This window comes from Balaenoptera physalus (assembly GCF_965194825.1).
Source record: "Balaenoptera physalus genome assembly, chromosome: 1".
Taxonomy (NCBI): Eukaryota; Metazoa; Chordata; class Mammalia; order Artiodactyla; family Balaenopteridae; genus Balaenoptera; species Balaenoptera physalus.
Genome location: NC_138882.1, coordinates 9,901,623 through 9,924,931, shown reverse-complemented (window position 1 = coordinate 9,924,931; position 23,309 = coordinate 9,901,623). Strand labels below are relative to the sequence as shown.

The following is a 23,309-nucleotide window of genomic DNA, read 5'->3' as shown; positions in this document are numbered from 1 at the left end:
GGGATAAACCCCTCTCAGTCATGATATATTGTCTATTTAATATATTATTGGATTTGATTTGCTAATATTTTGTTTAGAACTTCTGCATCTATGTTGATGATGGATATGGGTCTGCAGTTTTCTTTTCTTATAATGCCTTTGTCTGGTTTGGGTGTTAGGATAATGCTGACCTTCATAAAATGAGTTGGGGAGTACTTCCTCCTCTCCAATGTCTTTGGAAAAGCTTGTGTAGAAATGGTATTACTTATCCCTTAAATACTTGACAGAATTTATTAGTGAAGCCATTTTGGCTAGAGTTTTCTTTGTGGGAAAATTTTAAATTACAATTTCAATTTCTTTAATACACATAAGGCTATACTGTTTATTACCTCTTGAGTGAACTTTGGTAATTTGCATCTTTAAAGGAATTTGTACATGTCATCCAAGTTGTCAAATTTATTTGCATAAATATTTATTAAAATATTCACTTATCCTTTTAATATCTGTAGAATCTGGGACTTCCCTGGTGGTGCAGTGGTTAAGAATCCGCCTGCCAACGCAGGGGACATGGGTTCGATCCCTGGTCCGGGAAGATCCCACGTGCCACGGAGCAACTAAGCCCGTGAGCCACAACTACTGAGCCTGTGATCTACAGCCCATGAGCCACAATACTAAGCCCACAATCTTGAGCCCGTAAGCCACGACTACTGATCCCACGTGCCACAACTACCGAAGCCCTCACGCCCAGAGCCTGTGCTCCACAACAAGAGAAGCCACTGCAATGAGAAACCCGCGCACTGCAACGAAGAGTAGCCCCCGCTCGCAGCAACTAGAGAAAGCCCACACGCAGCAACAAAGACCCAATGCAGCCAAAAAAATAACTATTTAATTTTTTTAAAAAAATCTGTAGAATCTGTAGTGATGTCATCTCTCCTATTCCTGATATTGGTCATTTGTTTCCTCTCTTTCTTCTGATCAGTCTGACTAGAGGTTTATGCATTTTATTGATCTTTGAGAAACCAGCTTTTGGTTTCATTGACTTTCTCCACTATTTTTCTCTTTCCTGTTTTACTAATTTCAACTCTGATCTCTATTACTTCCTTTTATCTGCTTACTTTAGGTTTAATTTACTCATCTTTTTCTAGTTTCTTGAAGGGAAAGCTGAGGTCACTGATTTGTTGTAGCAAATCCAGTCCCTGTTACTCTAGCTTGGCTGGAAGCAGAAATACACAGCCTCTATTTTTAATTAGTAGACTATCCTAGTTTGTTTTGCTGCATTTATGAATTACGTATGCATTGTATCAATTAAAAGTATAGTTCTGCTCCATCAGTTTCTTAATTTAATAAGAACTTTGTTTTACCATGATGTTATATTCCACCAAAAATTTTATTTAATATATTCACTCAACTCACATATAATTTCCCCTTTAATGAAGAAACTTAAATCTACAATAGCATTCATAATACAATAAGATGTTTCACTTTTGAAAGAATAAACTTCCAAAGATTTTTTAAATCCATGAATTGAATGAGGAAAAAAGAAAATGATTGGAATAAACTCAGTCTCTTTGAAGCATCTGATGGTGATATACAACTACCATCATTTAACTTTTTGCAAAGTTCTTCTTCTGCTAATTAAACCAGTCTAATAACTACAGCTTCAGTTTTCATTTGTGCAGGTACAGAAGGTGCAGTTCCATGGCAGTCTCTTATGCATGCTTTTATTTAAATCATTTTCAATTCCAAGTTTTCTGCATGTATGAAATTGAAGCAAAAGCTGTTAACAGAATGGACTAATTTTAAAATAAACAAATTTGCCTGATACGTTTCTTAAGGTTAACTCTAACATGTCATAATAGTTAAGGTTTTGAAGGTAACGTTTATGGCTAAAACCTGCAGACATCTCAAACTCAGTGTATGTCCAAAGCTGAACCCATTTTCTTGTCCATCAAGCCTACTCTTCTCTTGTACTTGTACTTCACCAGTCTCCCAAGCTAGAAACTAGAGTCATTGTCACCTCTTTTTCCCTACATCCCAGCAGTTAACAGTCCTGTGGATTTAAATATAGCAAAAATTATTGAATCTACCTCCTCCTCTCCAAATCACTACTTTATGTGTGGAGCCAATCATCTCAAATTCTGACCATTTTAAGAGGCTTCTAGCTTCTCTTACTTCATTCCAATCTACCCTGCACACTACAAGTAGTAAATCTTTTTAAATTATAAAAATATCATTTCAGCCTTGAAATATTTTTGACAGTTAAGTCCCCAGGGGCTACAGGGCAATCCACACTACACAACATGGCACACAATCTGGCCTCAGTTTATCTTTTCAGCTTCGGATTGAAATACTCCTGAAGTCTGTTACATTATGTTTTAGTCACTTTCCCAGCTGTTCCCTAAGTCATATACTTTACCACCACTACTGTTTATGCCTTTCCTTCTGCCCGTGCTCTTCCACGACCTGTGTGTACCTACTCTAATGTAGCAATTAATACGCCATATTATAATTTGCTTGTCAGTTCTTTAGAACAGCAGTCATGCTTTATTCACATTAAAACTATCCAAACCCTTCCAATGTGTCAGACACAGCAGGTAAACAATATATGCCCGATACATGATATCCAAACAGTCAGCTACGTACAACAAACAGTTATCTATATCAATGTTGAATTTCCACCTCAAGTACAAGTTTTAACATAATAGCTAAAATTAATACTTGAGAAAATGTAACAGATGAAAATAAACTTACTGCCAAAGAAGAGCTGGAGCGACAGGGAAGGCTACAAAGTCAAATATGTTGGTTACTTAGGACCAGAGATAAGGGACAGAGTCAGAAAGAAATTACGAGGCAAGCATGTGGCCTCCGGAGGACTAGCTGGAGAAAGCACACTTCCCCGGAAGCCACAAAATGAGCAGAACGAGCGAGGTGGTCCGTGCGTCCCACGCGGCCAGCCTGTGCGGACGTTCGCAGGGCTGGTCACACACTCGAGGGGTTCTGCTCCGAATAACTCGAATGTCATGTTCCGGGGCGGCTTGGGCCTTGGACACCCCACCCTCGACAAGGCGCACCCGACTCTTCCTGTAGCACCGATGGCCTGAGACACGCACCTGGGCACCCCTGCCTGGAATGGGGGCGCCCCGTAGTGGAAAGGGAAGAATCGGTACGTAAAGTCGGGGGAAACTGGGGCGAGGACTCAGATCAGTGGAGCTAGTACTGGAGCGCCGAGTGCTGGGGACATGCTCCTGCCCTCGCGGTGTGGCTCTCAGATCACCACGGAAACGCGACTGGCCGGGACCAAGGAGGGACCGGAGCCCTGCCTTTCCCCCTCCCCGACTCCAGGGTTAGAGAGTCGCCTCCTTCCAGACGCTGGGCGGCGGCAGCCGCAGGGAAGCACTCCGTGCCCAGCTCAGGCCTCCTCCCGTGACCCCCGGCCCAGGACGGTCCCCTTGGCTCTCACCGAATCCTTTAATGAGCTCGGTGAAGACCCCGGGGTCGCTTTCCATGAGGCACCACTCCCCAGCATTGCCCGTCATGGCCCCGGCCACACGCCGCCCCGCTCCACCTCCGGCTCCGGCACCCCCCCAATCCAGCCGCCTCCGGCCACTGAGCTCTGCAAACCCGCCGCTGGCTCGTCAACCTCACGTCACCCCGCCTACTTCCCGACAGCCTCCGGGCGCCGTCACCTGCAGCGCGACAGAGCGCGGGAGGACGCTCTAGCCACCCAAGAGACGGCGAAACTCTTTCTGGGCCGCGCAGGACCCGGAGCCGATTCGGAAGGGGCCAGGGCCGCCGAGAAAGGGCGGGATTTGGGGCGCCGGAGGAGGGAACATCCGGGACTCTCGCTAGTCTGGGGCGGGGGCGGGGCACGCCCGGCGGGGCGGGGCTCGCTCCCGGGAACCGAACCGGGAGACCCGGGCGGCGGAGTCGGAGCAGGCATCACCTCTCCGGCCGACGCGCGTCGTCTTTCGGCGGCGTGGCGCAGCGCTTCTCCCGGTGGCGCGGCGGCTTCGGAGGGAGGGTCGGCCGCCGGGCACAGGTGAGGACACCGCGGGCGGCCGGCTGGCCGGGGCCCTTTGTGCGGTCTGAGCGGCGCCGGGGACGCGCAAGGTCCGGCCGGTCCTCCGTGGCCCTCACCCCGCATCCCTGCGGCCGAGGCCGGAGCAGACGCTGCGCCGACCCGTCTCCCGCCCCGCCTCCGTGCCCTGGCGGGCTGGGTGGCTGGACCGGCACCTCTGCTGGGCCGGGCCCTTCCCGAAGCCGGGACCGCTCCCCCTTGTACTTGCGGAGCTTCCCGCAGGCCGGCGTCCCAGGGGCCCGCTTTCCTCCTCCCCTTCCTTCTCCTCCTCCTTTTCCTCCTCCCGCCGCTGCTGCTGCGCCGAGAGGCGTTGCCCGGGAAGAAGGATCTTTGTGAGAAGACCGAGGACGAATTTGTCCTGGAGGGACTGACGAGGGACAGGAGAAGATCCGTCCTGTCGTCGGTGGGGCTGAAAGACAAGTGTAAAGGGGCGCGGTGCCTCCAAGGCACATGAGGTTGAAAAATGCAGTGTGTTAATCTGAAAATATTTGTAACGGTCCTAAGACTAAAAGATGCGTTAAACCAAAAATGGCTGTCTTCACTAAATCACGAAACCTCATTCACCAGGCCCTTGCAGAGTAGTAATGTTAAAACTAAAATCTTTCAGAGTAGTAGTGTTTATGCATCACTCCTTAAAGCTCTGACTTCCAAGAAGGGCCCTTGGCTTCTAGAAGAAAAAAAAAAAACTTTACTTGGTAAAACTCGGATTCTTTGTTTCTCAAGCAGGAGGACCTGTGCCCTGGAATAAGGGAACCTTGTCCTGCAGGATTATGTGAAGCCACGAAATAAACATGATACATTTTACTGAGAGAAACAGCGGCACAGCTTTTATATGAAAACAAACGTGGTTATATTATGGAGTAGAAGCCAAAATCTATGTCCGGGGTTAAATTAAAAAAAAAATTTTTTTTTGGAAACTTTCTTGAAGTTTGTCCCTGGGAGACTGTGTCTTCAAGCTGGTGGGGGGCGGGAGAGGTATGTATTCTGTTAATATACTTAAATGGGAAAGTCTGTGAGGCACAGGAGTCTGGCCTTATTTCCTTATGAACCACGCCTAGAATGAGTGTCATCAGAGCCCAAAGCTGTTTGCAGGAATTTGCCGTATTATCTTCATCTGCAATATTGCTGTGAACTTGAAAATGTTTTTGGTGCTAAGTAACTATTGAATACATCAAAACTAACATTTGATACCCAACTGAACATGGTGCCTGTTGTAGAAAGACCGAACTGAAAGTTTAGCCCTTGAAACAGCCTATAAGTAATCAGAATGGGGTGTGTGTGTGTGTGTGTGTGTGTGTGTGTGTGTGTGTGTGTGTGTGTCAAATTTCTTTAATTATGTTGTTAACATTTAATTCTAAGAGGTCACCTAAAAATCCAGATTTCTGAGTTTTTGAGAAAAATGAGAAGATCTGGCAATATGAGGCCCAAACTACATGACGACCAGTTGGCTAAAAGGTGTATGCCTTCAGAATATCGTGCTGTCATGTCTGCTCTAGTTCCTCACCACTTTTTATTGCATCACCCTTGACTTGATTCGCTCATGTCCATTGACCAGTCTGAGTGATACAGCTCTCTGAATTTGTGGCCCCCGTTTTTGCAGTATTGTTTCTTTCAAACTGTCTTGCTCTCATAGACGTAAGTCAGCTTTGACTCCATTTAAAAAGGAATAAGCTGCAAACTTGTTTGACCTCTTGGGATGAAAGAGAGCCTTTTCAAGTGACAAATGATCAAGAGACTTGGGAAAGATATTTAGATGTGTACATTCAAGAAGAATGTAGGCATCCTTAGAAGTAATATATTATTAGTACTGTTAAAAGTTACTATAGATATTCTAGTTCTAGCGAATAAGAAGCAGAACTAGTGCTATTGCATACTGTGTATTACTGCCATTCACTGATCTTGCATTCAAAATTAGGAAAAAGAGAAGTGGGCAATGTATAAAATATCCACAACCAATTTCAGAGTGTGGCCATGCTTTTAATGATATTGTAATCTGTTTGATTTCTTCTCAAAATTTTGATTTATAGACGTTTAATACAACTTTAGCTGTATTACATTTCCTTGCAGGGGTGTTGCTTTAAGAGCACAGACTAGGTCAGGCCAACTGAAAGAAGAATTAACTATCTTTTGTTTGTTTGTTTGTTAGTTAATCTGGATTTACAACGCTTGATTATTCAGAAGTGGATTAACTGATGACCAGGCTTTGACCTCACTCACTGCCCAACTGCCTTCTAAACCACTGACACTGGAGCTTAAGCTTTGAGAAGGGGGTTGATGACATTTGGGGAAGGAAGAAATTAAGGTCCTGTATAGTATGTCTGTGTGTATCTCAAATTTCTTTCTTAAGACAAATATAAAAAATGTAGGGTTAAATATCACTTAAATGCTTATCTATTTAAATAACTTGCCAAATATATTTCACCTAGCCAAGTTTTAATTTTTTTTTAATAACAGGTTTTTGAGATAGAATTCACACATCACATTCAGTGGGTTTTAGTATATTCACAGAGTTGTGTAACCATCACCACTATATAATTTCAGAACATTTTCATCACCCCTAAAGAAACCCCCTACCACTTTGGAGAACAATGTAGCAGGTCCTCAAAAGGTTAAATATAGAGATATCATATGATGCAACATTTTACATTCCACTAGCAGTATATGAAGGTTCTAATTTCTCCAAATCCTCGCCAACACTTATTATTGTCATTTTGATTATTGCCATTCTAGTAGGTGTGAAGTGGTATCTCATTGCAGTTTTGATTTGCATTTCCCTGATGACCAGTGATATTCAGCATCCATTTTTGTGTTTGTTGGCCATTTGTATACCTTCTTTGAAGACATACCTATATAGATTCTTTGCCTATTTTTTAACTGGGTTATTTATCATTTTATTATTTAGTTATGAGTTATTTATATATCATAGACACAAATTCATTATCATATGTATGATTTGCAGCTATTTTCTCCCATTCCATGGGATGTCTTTTGCTTGCTTTGTGGTGTCTTTTGAAACACAGTTTTAAATTTTGATGAAGTCCAGTCTATCGGTTTTTTTCTTTTGTCACTTATACCTTTGGTGTCTATATTTTGAGATCAACTCATTTCAGTTCCAGAGTTAGCATCAGATCCCCCAAGTGAAAGGGCAGGATCCCAAACGGATTGCCCTTACTTCACACAACAGCCTCAAATAAGGTCCCAGTCCAGCCAACTAGGCTTCCCACAATGCGCTCAGGGTCAGTAATTCACTAGAATGACTCAACTCCCTAAAAGCACCATCCTTATGATTACAGTTTTATTATAAAGGATTTATAATAAAATCCTTTATTATAAGGGATACAACTCAGGAACAGCCAAATGGAAGACACCACCAGGCCACTGGAGGCAGTGGAGGGGTTCCTTCTGTTTGTAGAATCCTGGCACATCACCGTCCCAGCACATCAGTGTTCACCAACTGGGAGTCTCTGCTGAACTTGTTTTTTTTTCTTTAAAGATTTATTTATTATTTATTTTATTTTATTTATTTTTGGCTGCGTCGGGTCTTTTTTTTTTTTTTTTTTTTTTTTTTTTTTTTTTTAATTATTATTTATTTATTTGGCTGTGTTGGGTCTTTGTTTCTGTGCGAGGGCTTCCTCTAGTTGCGGCAAGCGGGGGCCACTCTTCATCGCGGTGCGCGGGCCTCTCACCATCGTGGCCTTTCTTGTTGCGGAGCACAGGCTCCAGGCGCGCAGGCTCAGTAGTTGTGGCTCACGGGCTTAGTTGCTCCGCGGCATGTGGGATCTTCCCAGACCAGGGCTCGAACCCGTGTCCCCTGCATTGGCAGGCAGACTCTCAACCACTGCGCCACCAGGGAAGCCCGCTGCGTCGGGTCTTAGTTGCGGCATGTGGGATCCTCGTTGAGGCACGCGGGATCTTTTGTTGGGGCGCGTGGGCTCTTCATTGTGGTGCTCAGACTTCTCTCTAGTTGTGGCGTGCGGGTTCCAGAGCGAGTGGGCTCTGTAGTTTGCGGCACTCGGGCTCAGTAGTTGTGGCGCGCAGGCTTAGCTGCCCCGCGGCATGAAGGATCTTAGTTCCCTGACCAGGGATCAAACCCGTGTCCCTTACATTGCAAGGTGGATTCTTTACCACTGGACCACCAGGGAAGTCCCTCCGCTGTACTTTGATGTCCAGAGTTTGTATATGGGGTTTCATGACTAGGCATGACTGATTAATTCATTGACCCTGTGGTTGAGGTCAGTCACCTGCCTTCCTTCCCTCCTGGGAGGTTGATCTGGCCTAAAGTTCCCACCTTCTAATCAGATGATTGGTCTTTATGGCGACCCCCAACTGGAAGCAATCCAAAGACCCAGAATGAGTCACCTCATTAGCATAACAAAGACACTCCCATCAATCAGGATATTCCAAGGTTTTTTTTTTTATTAACTTTTTTTAAATTGAATAAAAGATTCTTTAAATTCTATAGTGCTTTACAGTTTTCAGAAGTTTCACACATATGATTTCATATAATCCCATAATAACCCTTTTTTTTAAATCCTCTATCCCTATATTTCCCCTTCCCTCTTCCTTCTCCCCACTGTAACCACTAGTTTGTTCTCTTTATCTGTGAGTCTGCTTCTTTTTTGTTTTATTCACCAGTTTGTTGTATTTTTTAGATTCCGCATGTAAGTGATACCATACAGTATTTGTCTTTCTCTGGCTGACTTATTTCACTTAGCATAATGCCCTCCAAGTCCATCCATGTTGCTGCAAATGGCAAAATTTCGTTCTTTTTTATAGCTGAGTAGTATTCCACTGTATATGTATATACCACATCTTATTTATCCATTCATCTGTTGATGGACGCTGAGGTTGCTTCCATACCTTGGCAATTGTAAGTAACGCTGCCATGAACATTGGGTGCATGTATCTTTTCGAGTTAGTGTTTTTGTTTTTTTCGGATATAAACCCAAAGTGGTGTGTGAAGCCCTGTGAGAACATGGACAAAAATCAGATATTCTTCTTTTTTCTTTTTTTTTATACAATTTTTAAAGGTTACACTCCATTTATAGTTACTACAAAATATTGGCTATATTCCCCGTGTTGTACTCTACATCCTTGTAGCCTGTTTTGCACCGAGTAGTCTGTACCTCCCGCAAAACCCAGATATTCTTTATTATACCACTGTGTCTTATCACCTAGCCAATTTTAAAGTTAATTTGTATTTCAGCGCTCAGTGACAAAGAGAGCAGCTTGGAACATGCTGCCATTCTGTTTTTTATATTTCACTCTAAAAATCTGACTCAGGTAAATCTACATAAGCAAGTAGAGAGGTGCCGTTAACTGTTAATGATGTGATCTGATCCACAGTTTTATGTTGCACCCTGGAAAGTATGTTCACAGAAGCATATGAAAAGGTGAAAATTTCTCCTGCAGAAGTATCGAAAGGGTGTGTGGTCAGGGTTGTCATTAATAAAACATAACATGCAAGGGAAGATTCCATTGGTACAGCTATGAATAAATAATTCATTTCTTATAATAGGGATTACAAGGATTACATTTAGGGATTTCTTGTTTAGGCATCCTCTCTAGATTTAAAAGTTCATTTTTCTGCTTGCTTTAGAAAAGATAGAAAAGATACTTGAATACCTAATATTAAACATATTAGAAGAACTTACAGAGAAATACTGTTCTCAGGTGACATTTTTACTCAGTACTCATTACTTTCTCTTTGTAACTTTTTCATGTTTTATTTTTCTTAATTGTATTTCTATTACCTGCATATAGTACATTATTTTACCCTGATTACAGAATTTATGTTAAAGGCTTGAATTGTGTTTTTAATTGCATGCATTGAGACTTATTTTCAAAGTAAATGTGTTACAGGAAAGAAAAGCCAGTCATGCGTAATACTTAGATAAATGGTTCAGAAAATCAACTTTAATGCTGCTTAGTTATCCTTAAATATATATTAGGAATTACTTAAAAATGGTGTTCTAGAGGAGGGATACACAGATAAGGCCTGGTCCCTGTTCTCAAGGGAACCATTGATGTTAGCTGGACATGCTCACAAAGAATAATAAAAGGGAAAGAACTTTGAGAGTGGGGGGTTTTGAGGTTTATATTGGGACCTTGAAATCTCACCACTTGGGCCTTGGTGCAGGAAAACTGGTGTAGTATAATCTGATAATTGAATGTCTTCTCAAAATTATTCATTTAACAAATATGACTAATAAGCAGGAATAGCCAGGTTGAAGAAACACCAGAGAGTGTGTGTTTTTGTTAAATCTAAAGGAGAGGCCAGCAATGTCAAAAAATTTCTACTGGAATTAGCAATTAATGTTATCAATCTTTGAGAAGGCTCTTAGCCTTTTTGGATTGAAAGGCAGAGGTAAATGCCATATTGAAAAGGGGGTCCGAATACATAGAAAAAGCAACATCCACTGCACCAGGAGTTTCAGCCTGTGCTATACTCAGTCACTATAAATCAGTCCATAATGACTGATATAATATGATCACTTCGTCTCTGACACCACCTGAAGCCTAGGCCTGCACTGAGATTAACTACTTTATGTCAGAGCTTTATTTGGAATATTGACACTGCTGTTTCCAGCACAATTCAAATCACTGTCCCCCTCAGTCACATGCAAAATGTGAGGCTTTCTTCCCAGCACTTACCTCTGCACCATTGTGTGTTCCCCGCTCTGAGACCCAGTCTTTCATTGCTCCCTTACTCACCCAATTTCCCCGCATTGAGAACTCCCTCAATTTCTTTACTCCTCTTTCTCCCTCAAAGGCATCATTACCCATAACCTTCACCCTTAGCGAAGGAGATACCTCTTTTGCTGTCAAGGGCTAGTCTCAGCCTGGATGCTCTGAAGCTTCTTTCAGGGATCTCGTTCCCTCACTTACGCCCTTTCTCTGGTGTCTTCAACTCTCCAAATCGAACTTTGAACCTCAACCTCAGAGTCCTCTCATCTGAAAAGGTAAAAAGATTTTTCCTCTAGCTCCTGCCTTCTCTCTTACCTTCCCTTTAGAAGTTGGCTTCTGTGCAAGAGTAGTCTACCTGTGAAGTCTCTTCATCGCTGCATGCCCTCCTGACCTCACTAGAATCAAGCTATTTCTCGCAGCGCCCGACTGCGATGGCCTTTCCTCAGCATTCCTGTTGCCAACTTCAGCCTTACTCACTTGATTGCTGAGCATTTGACATTACCAGCCATTCACTCTGTGAAATTCTCTTCCTTGTGGTCTACGATACCACTCTCCTGATTTTAAGTCTGTGTGCCTCTCCTTCTCTTTCTTCTTTACAGGGCCCTTTTCTCCTTAGCTATTTTTTAATTGTTAATATTCACCAGGATTGTGTCTTTAGCCTTCTCCACAGTATATAAACATGCTCAAGCTTGTATCATCTTCAAAACAAAATTTCTTTTACTTGTGTTCCTCTTTAAGCTATTACCTTACCTGTCAACATTTCTTTGCAGTATATTTAGTTCCTTTTCTAAAATTTAAAGACACAGAGCGAGATTTCATATACCCCTTCCTGGAATGTGTTCCGCAAACTTTATATGCCAGTTTTTCAGTCTTCCTGGATTATTGAGACAGCATTATTTTATCCTCCTCTGCTCATTCACTTTTCTGTTAAAGCACTTGCTTTGTATTTGTACAGTTTGCTTTGTATTATGTATAAATTTCTACCTCATTAAATAGACTGATTTCCCTGAGGGCAGGAAAAAAAGTTTTAAAAATCTTTTTAAGGGAACAGAAATCTCCTTCATGCCTTACACACAGTATGCAGTAAATGCTGGTTGAGGATTTTTTGTTGGTTGTTTGCCATGGGGAGAAGCCCAGTGCACTGCAGTGGCCCAGGCAGGAAACCTGAAGATAAACAGCTGTACTATAGTGAGAGTAGCGGTGGACCAATAAAGTAGTGGATGACTGTGGTTACTCCCTTTGGAGGAGAAAAAGGGATACTGCTGCCAGACAGCTAGTTCTAGTAGCTTCAGAGATACTGGAAGGAGGAAAATGTGGGTAGTCACAGATGAAGTAAACTATAAACGAGCACTGTTGATACAGGATGTTAATCAGTTGGCACGCTCTCAGCTGCAGGTAGCAGAAAACTTATCAATGGCTTAAACAATAAGGATATACTTACGATATATTAGGACATTTCTAAGTAGGGCAGTTCCAGGTAATTTGATGATATCAATGACCCAGATTCCTTCTTTTTTTTTTTTTTTTCTTTCTGGTGCTTCCATCCTTATAAATTAGTTTGTCTTCTTAAACTGGCACCCCTCATGGCTATAGGTAGCTGACACCGCTTCAGGCATCATGTGCAGATGAGTATGTCAGGGCAGAAAGGGGAACATTCCTTTTTAAGAGCCCAAGCCCCTTTTTAAGAAGGAAGAAAACCTCAGAAGTATTACCAGCAGACTTATCATGTCTCACTGATGGGAGTTGTGATACTTGCCCAATACCTGTACCAGTCACATGGCAAGAGGAATGAGAGTATCACCTGAGAACTTGTGATAAGTATGAATGCTTAGGCCTCAACCAGACATACTGAATTATGAAAGAAACTTCGGGGTGGGGGGCGGGGGTGTGGAACCCATCATCTTGTGTTTTAACTAGGACTTCAAGTAGTTTTGATGCACACAGAGTTTGAGAACCACTGGCTTAGAGCAATGAAGATTCATCCCTTGGGGCTGGGGAATGTCCCCTGAAGGACATTACTACCAGAAGATAAGAGAAAGGGGAAGGGAGGAACAGATGTTGGATACACAATCAAAAATGTCTACACGGTTATTCAGGAAGTAAAGGGAGTGTCAGCCCCCTGTCTGTGTCAGTGACTGTTGCCTCCCCTTTTATTCTCCTCCATCTGGTCCTCTAGACTCCATGCTGAACTGCCTGCTCAGTCTCTGAAGCAACAAACTATACCTCAAAAATGCGACTTCTTAGCTATTGCTTCTGATTATTATACCACCAGTTACTGAGCTTAAGAAATATTTTTAAATTAAAAGATTTCATGGCAGATTTCAATAAACATAGATTAATAAATAATTTTCCTTTTTAGAATTTTCTTGTTTCTAGCTAAAATAACATTTTGCTTTTTGACAGGTTTCCTAAAAGACAGAAAAATGGAGGAATTGGTAAACCAAATGCAGCCGCTGAATGAGAAGCAGATAGCCAATTCTGAAGACGGATATGTGTGGCAAGTCACTGATATGAATCGGCTGCACCGGTTCTTATGTTTTGGTTCTGAAGGTGGGACTTACTATATCAAAGAACAGAAGTTGGGCCTTGAGAATGCTGAAGCTTTAATTAGATTGATTGAAGATGGCAGAGGATGTGAAGTGATACAGGAAATAAAGTCATTTAGTCAAGAAGGCAGAACTGCAAAGCAGGAGCCTACGCTCTTTGCCCTCGCCATTTGTTCCCAGTGTTCCGACATAAGCACGAAACAAGCCGCCTTCAAAGCTGTTTCTGAAGTTTGTCGCATTCCTACACATCTCTTTACTTTTATACAATTTAAGAAAGATCTAAAGGAAAGCATGAAATGTGGCATGTGGGGTCGCGCCCTCCGGAAGGCCGTAGCAGACTGGTACAATGAAAAAGGTGGCATGGCCCTTGCCCTGGCCGTTACAAAATATAAACAAAGAAATGGCTGGTCTCACAAAGATCTGTTAAGATTGTCTCATCTTAAACCTTCCAGTGAAGGTAAGCGTAAGATCTTCATGGAGGGGGTGGGGGGGGTCAGGTGCAGATATCCAAAAAATAGCAAATTTTTATTTGACATAAGACAGTTATGTAATATTTTCTAGAAATAGCCTTTAATTCTCAGAACACATTGATTAATTCATATATGTTTAATGCCAACCTGGAATTAAACACCTAGACATTAATGATCAAGAGCCAAATGACAGATTTGCAGCTTGATATTCTAAATCTTAAAATGTCACCATGCTAACTAGAATGCTCACCCCCTTGATTATGGACTAGGAAAGCAGCATGGATATGATTAAAGTTGTAGGAATCAAAACGGCTCCTAGCCAGTAGATGGCAGATAGCCAGGCTGTACTGCTTTAGCCCCTTTTTTCCCTCCCTGTCTTCCTAGGACGTATGTTCCGTGGAACCTAAAGGCTACCCAAAGTAGTGCTGAACTTAACAATTCAGGATGTTAATTGTCTCCAGGCAGTCAGCCAGGGGTCATGGTAACTTGGGGCAGTTTTTCTGTGTCTATGGGAAGAGACTTTTGAAAAGTTAATTGGGTCTACAATGACTCTTTAGTCCTTCTTAGAAGGGAAATAAGAAAAACTTTTGCACAGGAATAATTTTAAGTGTGAACTTTCACAAAATGAGCATGTCCAAATTTGACTTTTTTTTTTTTTTTTACAGCAGAAGTGAAACTTGAAAAGACAGCCCCTCAGATGGGTTCAAATTTCAGTTCTACTTATTACTTTGTGTCCTTACACCAAGTAACTTAACCTTTCCGAGTTTCTGTATCTTCATTTATTAAAAAAGGTAGAAAAGGAATAACTCTTAAAATTATTGTGACTAAATGTGATAGTGTGTATTACAATACTTCCACAGTTCCTGGCACGGAGTAAAGGGCAGTGTTGGTTCCCTCCCCTCCCTCCCACATAGCTTGTGTAATGATATCTTCATACATAGTATCTCCTCAGTAATTCTTAATTTATCCCTTTTTTTTTATTATTATAAACGGACTTTTTCAAATGAAGTTTAAGCAGTAAATTACTGCAAACATTTATGTATACAAACACGTATATATTTTGATTTTTTATTAGAAATTACATGCTTGTTTTATTTACTTATTTATTCATTCATTCATTCATTCATTCATTCCACGCTCAGCTTGTGGCATGTTAGTTCCCTGACCTGGGATTGAACCTGTGCCCTCGGCAGTGAAAGCACGAGTCCTAACCACGGGACTGCCAGGGAATTCCCTGCATGCTTGTTTTAAAGTAGCTGGATAATACAAAAAAATAGAATGCAGAAAGTAGTCCTGCCCTTCAAAAGAAATCACTATACATAGGTTGTATATTACTTCTGATTTTTCCTAAATATATACTATGTTTTATTTTTTTTAATTTTATATACCTTCTTTGTTTCAGTTAAATGTATATTGATTTTTTTCAGGTCAGTAGCAATAATTGCATGTGTACCATTATATGAATATAATTTATGTAGCTAGTCTCTTACTGATGACAGTTAAGTAGCTCCTGGTTTTTTAATACTATTACAAAAATACTACAGTGAAAAAACTTGGTTAGTATAAATGTTTCTATAATTTCTGTAATGCTTAAATCCACAAAGAGTATATGAAAGTGGCCCCTTTCCCCACATTTGAACACTGACTATTTACCAGTGTTTTTTAATCTTTGCCAATGATAGGTGAAAAATTTTATCTTGTTATTTGAATTTATGTATTTGGCCAGAAGCTCAACTTTTCATGTGTTTATTGATTATTTGTATTTTTTATGGATTATATTGTATCTTTTTCTTTTTATCTATCAAGCTGCTATTTTTAATATTATAAAAATAGCAATAATTATAGTCACCATTCATTCAACAAATATTTATTGAGCACCTACTGTAGATGGGCACTGTTCTCAGAACTTGGAATACCAAGTATAGGAATTAATAATTTATTATTATATACATTGCATGCATTTTCCCCCCATTTTTTTTCTTTGTCTTTTTGTTTTTTGATGGGGAGGGGGTTTCTGGCACAGTGAAGTTTGGAATTTTAATGTAATCAAACTTACCTGCCTTTGTTAATACGTTTTTATTTTATGTTCGGTTTAGAAAGGCCATTTCCAACCTAAAGTCATAAAAATACTTACCTGTGTTTTTTTTCCTAACATATTCATGGCTTAATTTTTTTAACTTTAAAAATTTCTTTAAATCTTTGCTCCAGTTTGAGGAGGCTGTAGGGATCCAGCTTTGTTTGTCTGTTGAGACACTATGTGGTGGTGTGGGCCTAAGTGCTAGTTCAAATTGGAAAAATTAGTTTCTGAATTTGTGCAAACAGTTATTCTGGGTTTTGAATTCTTGGTCTATAAATTGAGAAATTAGTAGATATTCCCTAAACTTAGTCCCACACGTAGGATTCTTTAATTCTAGATTTTTGAGGACAGAACTCATACTTGAAACCTTCTAATAATAGCAATATGTCTAGGTGTAGAAGATCCTTAGGCTTCTCAGAGCCTAGTGTTTGGAAACAAACTCTAATTTACCAAATAAGTAACTGAAATGTGTATTTAAACAGATAAAACAATTCAAAGTGTGATTCAACTAATCAGATGTTTATTGTGTTCCTACTGTGTGGCCAACACAATTCTAGGACTTGAGGAAGATAAAAATAATAAGACAGACTTCTTGAAAGTTTTTTTTTTTTAAATAAATTAATTTATTTTTGGCTGCGTTGGGTCTTCGTTGCTGCGCACGGGCTTTCTCTAGTTGTGGCGAGCGGGGGCTTCTCTTCATTGCAGTGTATGGGCTTCTCATTGTGGTGGCTTCTCTTGTTGGGAGCACGGGCTCTAGGCGCTCGGGCTTTAGAAAGCACAGGCTCAGTAGTTGTGGCTCATGGGCTTAGCTGCTCCGTGGCATGTGGGATCTTCCCGGACCAGTGCTCAAACCCGTGTCCCCTGCGTTGGCAGGCAGATTTGTAACCACTGCGCCACCAGGGAAGCCCCGAAAGTTTTATTTTAGTTGGAAAGAATAGAAAAGATGCTCACATGAAACATGAACTCATTTAAGGCAATGTAAGATTTTGTACTAAGATCTGTAAGATAGCAAGAGTCACGATACTTTAGAAGTTCCTGCATGTTAGTACTAACTTTTGATCAAGTTATTTAAATTAGAGTTCGGATATAGCACATAAGCTCAATCTGCCTTAGAGATGTATTTTATTTGGCCTGCACCATATTTTGGAAGAAAATGAACTCTTTGCAACATCACATAAAAATCCATATTGTACCTTCTTTTGAAAATACGGTTTTTTGGCAGCAGTGAGCCAATATTTCACTAAAACATTTGTCAGGGCATTCTCTCTTTAGTTCACCACAGTGCTAACCACTCTCTCTTCTATCAGTGGCCTCGTTTATTTATTTACTTTACCTACGTTTCCCCCATAGACCCTGGAATTTAATAATTCAGTCCGTCTCCTCCCCCCTTATACAGAAGTGGAAACTAAGGCCTAGAAAGATCACACAGCCATTTATTGGCAACATATAAGCTAGAACCCAGGTTTCCTCACCGCCCCCCAACTGAAAGCTCTTTCAACTATTGAAAGGAATTGTAGAGGAAATGAACACATTATTTTCCCTTTTTAAAAAATTTGGCCTGTAATACTTTCTCAGCTATTAAAAAAAAAGCACAAATTACCTACCTACCTGTCTACTTCCACTTATCTCTACAATTTATAAATGCATATTTATTTAGCAGCTAAAGGGGCAAGTGAATATGAGATTAATTGAGGTAGATCTGTACTTTTGTGTGTTGTTCTGAGATCGTGGACCTGAGATAGGCACTGTGTACCAAAGGTTCTAATGCTAGTGCTTCAAAAAAATAAATAAAAGCTCCATAATGAAATGACTTAGGATATTGGAGCTTTTCCTCCAGAGTCTCATGTTGAAGCAGTTACGATGGAATAGGCAAAATTAGCAGCCTCCACTGGCTTAAATGTGTTTGTCATATCATAGGAAGTAGCATGTCGGTTTAAACTCCAGTGTATCTAGGTGTGCCTTTCACATAATGCGTTCTCCATAACATGTCCTGTTCTTTACCTTGTAATCCTACATGCCTTTTTAATTCTTTATTTTGTTAAAGGACTTGCTATTGTTACCAAATATATTACAAAGGGCTGGAAAGAGGTCCATGAAATGTATAAAGAAAAAGCACTTTCTGTGGAGACTGAGAAATTATTAAAGTATCTGGAGGCTGTAGAGAAAGTGAAGCGCACAAAAGATGAACTGGAAGTCATTCATCTGATAGAAGAACACAGACTGGTTAGGGAGCATCTCCTAACAAATCACTTAAAGTCTAAAGAGGTAAGCAGATTATAATATGTTAAAGCATGTGATTAAACATGAGGAACTTGCGCTGTGTATTAAAAGGATAAATTGTGGGTAATGCTTTTAAAAAATAATTCATTAGTACTTAAAAAAAAAATTTTTTTTTTTTGCCCCACCACACTGTTTGCAGGGTCTTAGCTCCCCAACCAGGGATTGAACCTGGGCCCCAGCGCTGAAAGCACTGAGTGCTAACCACTGGACTGCCAGGGGATTTCCTAAAAAAAATAATTTAAATATATCTTAAAATTAACGTTTATTTAAAACACCTAACACAATGCCTAGATGTAGTTGGCATTCTATAAATATTAGTTTCACTCCAGAAAATGTGCTGGTTAAATTGCCTCACTAATTAAAATAAATAAATAAAATTCTTATATGCAATTCCTTTACAAAATATACGTCACTTTCTTACCCTGGTAAAGAGCAAGTTATTTTATGTGATGAGCCTTTGAACAGTTCACACAGATTTTTATTTATAACGTGCTCTGAACCCCAAAAGAAAGCCTTAAAGTCTATGTTATTAATTGATACAGCTATGTTATACCTATTCATTTACCCTTAACTTCTTATATTTCTACCTGTGTTATTGCAATAGGTATGGAAGGCTTTGTTACAAGAAATGCCTCTTACAGCATTACTAAGGAATCTTGGAAAGATGACTGCTAATTCAGTGCTTGAACCAGGAAACTCAGAAGTGTCTTTAGTATGTGAAAAGCTGTGTAATGAAAAACTGTTAAAAAAGGTAAGCATTACCTTTGTTAACTACTACTAATTGAAAAAGTTGGCTCCTAAATTTTGGAAATGCAGTCGGCACATTTTTTAGGGCACATTTTTCAGAGACCAAGTTGCACTGACTCTTAAATCTAAGATTAATATGTCCTCATTTTTCTCTTTTATGAAATAGATTTATTAGCCATAATAACAAAAATCTTAAAGAAATAGTTACTGTTTTTCACTTGAATTTGACATTTGCTTTCTGTCTTTGTTGTGTTTCTAGGCTCGTATACATCCATTTCATGTTCTAATTGCATTAGAAACTTACAAAACAGGTCATGGGCTCAGAGGAAAACTGAAGTGGCGCCCTGATGAAGAAATTTTGCAAGCTTTGGATGCTGCTTTTTACAAAACATTTAAGGTAATGGTTTGATTTTTATTTTAAAACAGAAGACCCAGTTAGGATTTAATATCTTTTGTAAAAACACATTTTAAAGATAATATTAGTAGTTTAACCATTTTTGATTAGATATTCATTTGTTTTTTTCTTAGTTCATGTGAAAATGAATATATAATTAACATTGTAAGCTTATGAATAAAGTATTTCTCTCTACCTTTGGACAAGAACCAGTTATCCTAAGATCATTTTGATAAGTTTTAAGTTACCAAATTAAAAAATTTGCATTCCTCTGGAGTCCTGTGACTTGGTGACTTGGTCCTCTGTCCTCTATTTTTCTGTTAATCAGTAGTAGATCTCTTCTGTCTTGATAGGAAGTAATTTTTTTAGGAATGGAAATTCTATATCAGAACCATAAGTTAAAAGTTTTGGTTTTAAAAATGTCTTGCTATTCAACAAAATACTAGCAACCAAATTCAGCAGCAGATTAAAGAGATTATACAAGTGAGACTTATCCTAAAGATACAAGGATCATTCAATATAAGAAAAATCAATCAATGTAATACATCACATTAAAAGACAACATGATATCTCAATTGATGCAGAAAAAGCATTTGACAAAATTCAATACCCATCCTGATTTTTAAAAAAAACACTCAGTAAACTAGAAATACAAGTGAACTTCCTCAGTGTGGTAAAGGTCATATGTAAAAAACCCACAGCTATCATACTCAGTGGTAGAAGATTGAAATCATTTCCCTTAAGAATGAGACAAGGATGCCCACTTTTTCCGCTTTGATTCCATATATACTGGAAGTTCTAGCAGTTAGGAAAGGAAAAGAAATAAAAGGCATCCAGATTGAAAATTATCTCTGTTCTCAGATGCCATGATCTTATATGCAGAAAACCGTAAAGAATCCACAAAACAATACTAGAGCTAACAAATGGATTCAGCAGAGTTGCAGGATATAAATTCAACAGGCAAAGAAAGACCAGCAGTATTTCTATATAGTAGCAGTGACCAGTTCAAAAGCAAAGTTAAGAAAACATTTCCATTTATAGTCGCATCAAAAATAATGAAAGACTTTGGAATAAGTTTAACTAGGGAATGTAAGACTTATATACTGAAAGTGCAAAACAGTACTGAAAGAAATTTAAGAAGAAATAAATAAATGGGAAGACATCCTATGTTCATAGTTTGGAAGACTTAATAATGTTAAGATGTCAGTACTACCCAAAGCAGTCTACAGATTAAGTGCAATCCCTATGGCAAGTTTAGGAGAAATAGAAAAACCCATCCTAAAATTTATATGGACTCTCAAAGGACCCCAATCTTGAAAAGAAAGTTGGAAGACCCACACTTCCAAACTTAGGATTTCAAAAATTACTACAAAGCTACAGTAATCAAAACAGTGTAGTATAAATACAAACATAGACCAATGGAATAGAATAGAGAACCTAGAATTAAACTCTCAGATATACGGTCAATTGATTGTTGACTAGAGTGTCAAGACAGTTCAATGGGGAAAAGATAGTCTTTAACAAATGGTGCTGGGAAAACTGGATATCCACATGCAAAAGTATGAAGTTGGACCATTACTTTACACCACATACAAAATTTAACTCAAAGTGGATCAGTGACCTACATATAAGAGCTAAAACTATAAAACTCTTAAAACAAGACATATTGTAAAAGCTTCATTACATTGGGTTTGGCAATAGATTCTTAGATATGATACCAAAAGCACAGACAACAAAAGAAAAAGTAGATAAATTGGACTTCATCAAAATTCAAATTTTTTGTGCATCAAAGGACACTATCAAGAGAGTGAAAAGATAACCTGCAGAAAAGAAAATATTTGCAGATCATCTATCTTGCAGGGGTTTAATGTCCAGAATATATATATATATATATATATATATATATATATATATATATATATATATATATATATATATATAGATAACTCCTACAACTCAACAGTAAAAGTACAAACAACCCAATTCAGAAATGGGCAAAGTACTTGAACAGACATTTCTCCAAGGAAGATAAACAAATGGCCAGTTAAGCACATGGAAAGATGCTCAATATCATTAGTCATCAGGCAAATGCAAATGAAAACCACAATGAGATGCCACTTCACACTTAGTTGTGTGGCTCTGGCCATCCAGCAATTCCACCACCTGTGTATATACCCAAAAGAATTGAAAACAGGAACTCATACAGATACTTGTACATAGATGTTGATAACAAGCATTATTCACAGCAGCAAAAAGGTGGAAACAACCCAAGTATTCATCAAGAGATGAATGGATAAACAAAATATGGTATATACATGTAGTGGAGTATTCAGCCTTACAAAGTAGTAGAATTTGAAAGATGCTACAACATGAATGAACCTTGAAAACACTGTGCTAGGTGAAATAAGGCAGACACAAAAGGACAAGAATTCTATGATTCCACTCATATGAGGTTTCTAGAATATGCAGATTCATGGATAAAGAAAGTAAAATAGAAGTCGTCTAGGGCTAGAGGGAGGTGGGAATGGGGAGTTACTATTAATGGGTACAGAGTTTCTGTTTGGGATGATGAAAAAGTTCTGGAAATAGATAGTAATAGTGGTTACATAACATTATGAATGTACTTAATGCCACTGAATTGTACACTTAAAAATGATTAAAAGTAAATTTTATGTTATTTGTATTTTACCACAAAAAACTTTCTTGCTAGAAATTCCCAGTTTACTTCATGTGGAAAGATTAAAAAAAAAGGAAGATGATAACTTCTTTAAATTACTAAATAGGCTGTCTTATTTCCTTTGTTTTACCTCTAGTAAAAGCTAAGCATTTGTAATTGTCAATTGGTAAATCAAAAATCAGGCGTTTTATCTTAGTCTTTTGAATGAAAATTAAGTAAATATGATTCGTTAGAAATTTAATCTACTTATAATTTCTTTGATTGCTTTTAATGATTGTTTGGTTTTGTTTTCTCTTTAGACAGTTGAGCCAGCTGGAAAGCGTTTCTTACTGGCAATTGATGTCAGTGCTTCTATGAACCAAAGAGTTTTGGGTAGTGTACTCAACGCTAGCACAGTAGCCGCAGCAATGTGCATGGTGAGAACACCTAAGACAATTTAGGATTTTGCCACCCTAAAAATGTTTACCCTGGGGCAACACTATAAAGTTGGATATGATCAAGAATTATGTTTTCATTTGTTTTAAGCAAAGCTTTAAGTATTATATACATACTTGAGTGTACTTGTATATACTTTTATACTTAGGTATATACAATATTGTAGGTATATTGAAAAAGCATGTCTAAAGAAAAGTCAGAGTAGAAATTTTAATTTTACAACAACAGATTAAATATTACCAGTATTTTTAAGGAAATAGATAATGCTTAGAGAAACTATTAATGAATATAGACATTAAAAGATCAGGAACTAATAATAACAGTCAGGAGACTTGTCCTAACCTGACTCTGTCGCTGAATAACAAGTAAATGAACCATAGGCGAGCTTCTTAGCTTCTCTTCTGTAGGTTTATTCCTTATTTAATAAAATGAGAAGAATAATGTATACTCTATTTGCTTCAAAGGATTGTTGTGAAAACCAGTTTCTTTATAAGAGTTTGTGAAAGTACTTTGAAAGTTATACCACTGTTACTGTGTAGTTTCCAAACACAGTAATATAAGTTTAGAAATAAAAGTAAGCATCATAGGGTATTTTCTTTTAAAGATGAACTTCAAGATACTGTATTTGTTTCCCCCAAATCTACTGAAAATTACTACCATTGAATTTTTCAGGTTGTCACACGAACAGAAAAAGATTCTTATATAGTTGCTTTTTCAGATGAAATGGTACCATGTCCAGTGACTACAGATATGACCTTACAACAGGTTTTAATGGCTATGAGCCAGGTAAGAAACTGTTTTATTAAGTTTATTTAACATGTATTATATAAAAATTTATTGATGTTATTCCTGATATTAATAAATTTGTGAGAACAAATTGTTTCATCACAACTTTCTCATGAACACAGAATCAGAAATATATTTACAAGCTTTGGGAAA

At 38.9% G+C, this 23,309-nt stretch overlaps 2 protein-coding genes across 11 annotated transcripts in view; one reads left to right on the top strand and one right to left on the bottom strand.

Annotated features, from left to right (window-relative positions):
* Window positions 1-3,777, bottom strand: part of UCHL5 (ubiquitin C-terminal hydrolase L5) — a 50,881-nt gene extending 47,104 nt beyond the window's left edge. Inside the window, exons 1-2 of one of the 6 annotated variants that reach the window (XM_082427547.1) lie at window positions 3,440-3,657; window positions 2,731-2,761 (exon numbers count right to left, since the gene is read on the bottom strand). In XM_082427547.1, coding sequence (XP_082283673.1) covers window positions 2,731-2,761; window positions 3,440-3,505 — 97 coding nt within the window. In that variant the 5' untranslated portion in view covers window positions 3,506-3,657. The other 5 variants (XM_082427543.1, XM_082427544.1, XM_082427548.1 and 2 more) reach the window with 5 other exon arrangements.
* Window positions 2,790-23,309, top strand: part of RO60 (Ro60, Y RNA binding protein) — a 28,928-nt gene continuing 8,408 nt past the window's right edge. The window contains exons 1-8 of one of the 5 annotated variants that reach the window (XM_082426899.1): window positions 3,862-4,018; window positions 6,204-6,359; window positions 13,148-13,747; window positions 17,882-18,102; window positions 18,722-18,868; window positions 19,124-19,261; window positions 22,235-22,351; window positions 23,043-23,156. In XM_082426899.1, coding sequence (XP_082283025.1) covers window positions 13,168-13,747; window positions 17,882-18,102; window positions 18,722-18,868; window positions 19,124-19,261; window positions 22,235-22,351; window positions 23,043-23,156 — 1,317 coding nt within the window. In that variant the 5' untranslated portion in view covers window positions 3,862-4,018; window positions 6,204-6,359; window positions 13,148-13,167. Of the gene's footprint in view, window positions 3,143-3,860; window positions 4,019-6,203; window positions 6,378-13,147; window positions 13,748-14,433; window positions 14,552-17,881; window positions 18,103-18,721; window positions 18,869-19,123; window positions 19,262-22,234; window positions 22,352-23,042; window positions 23,157-23,309 lie in introns of those variants that run through there. The other 4 variants (XM_082426900.1, XM_082426898.1, XM_082426901.1 and 1 more) reach the window with 4 other exon arrangements.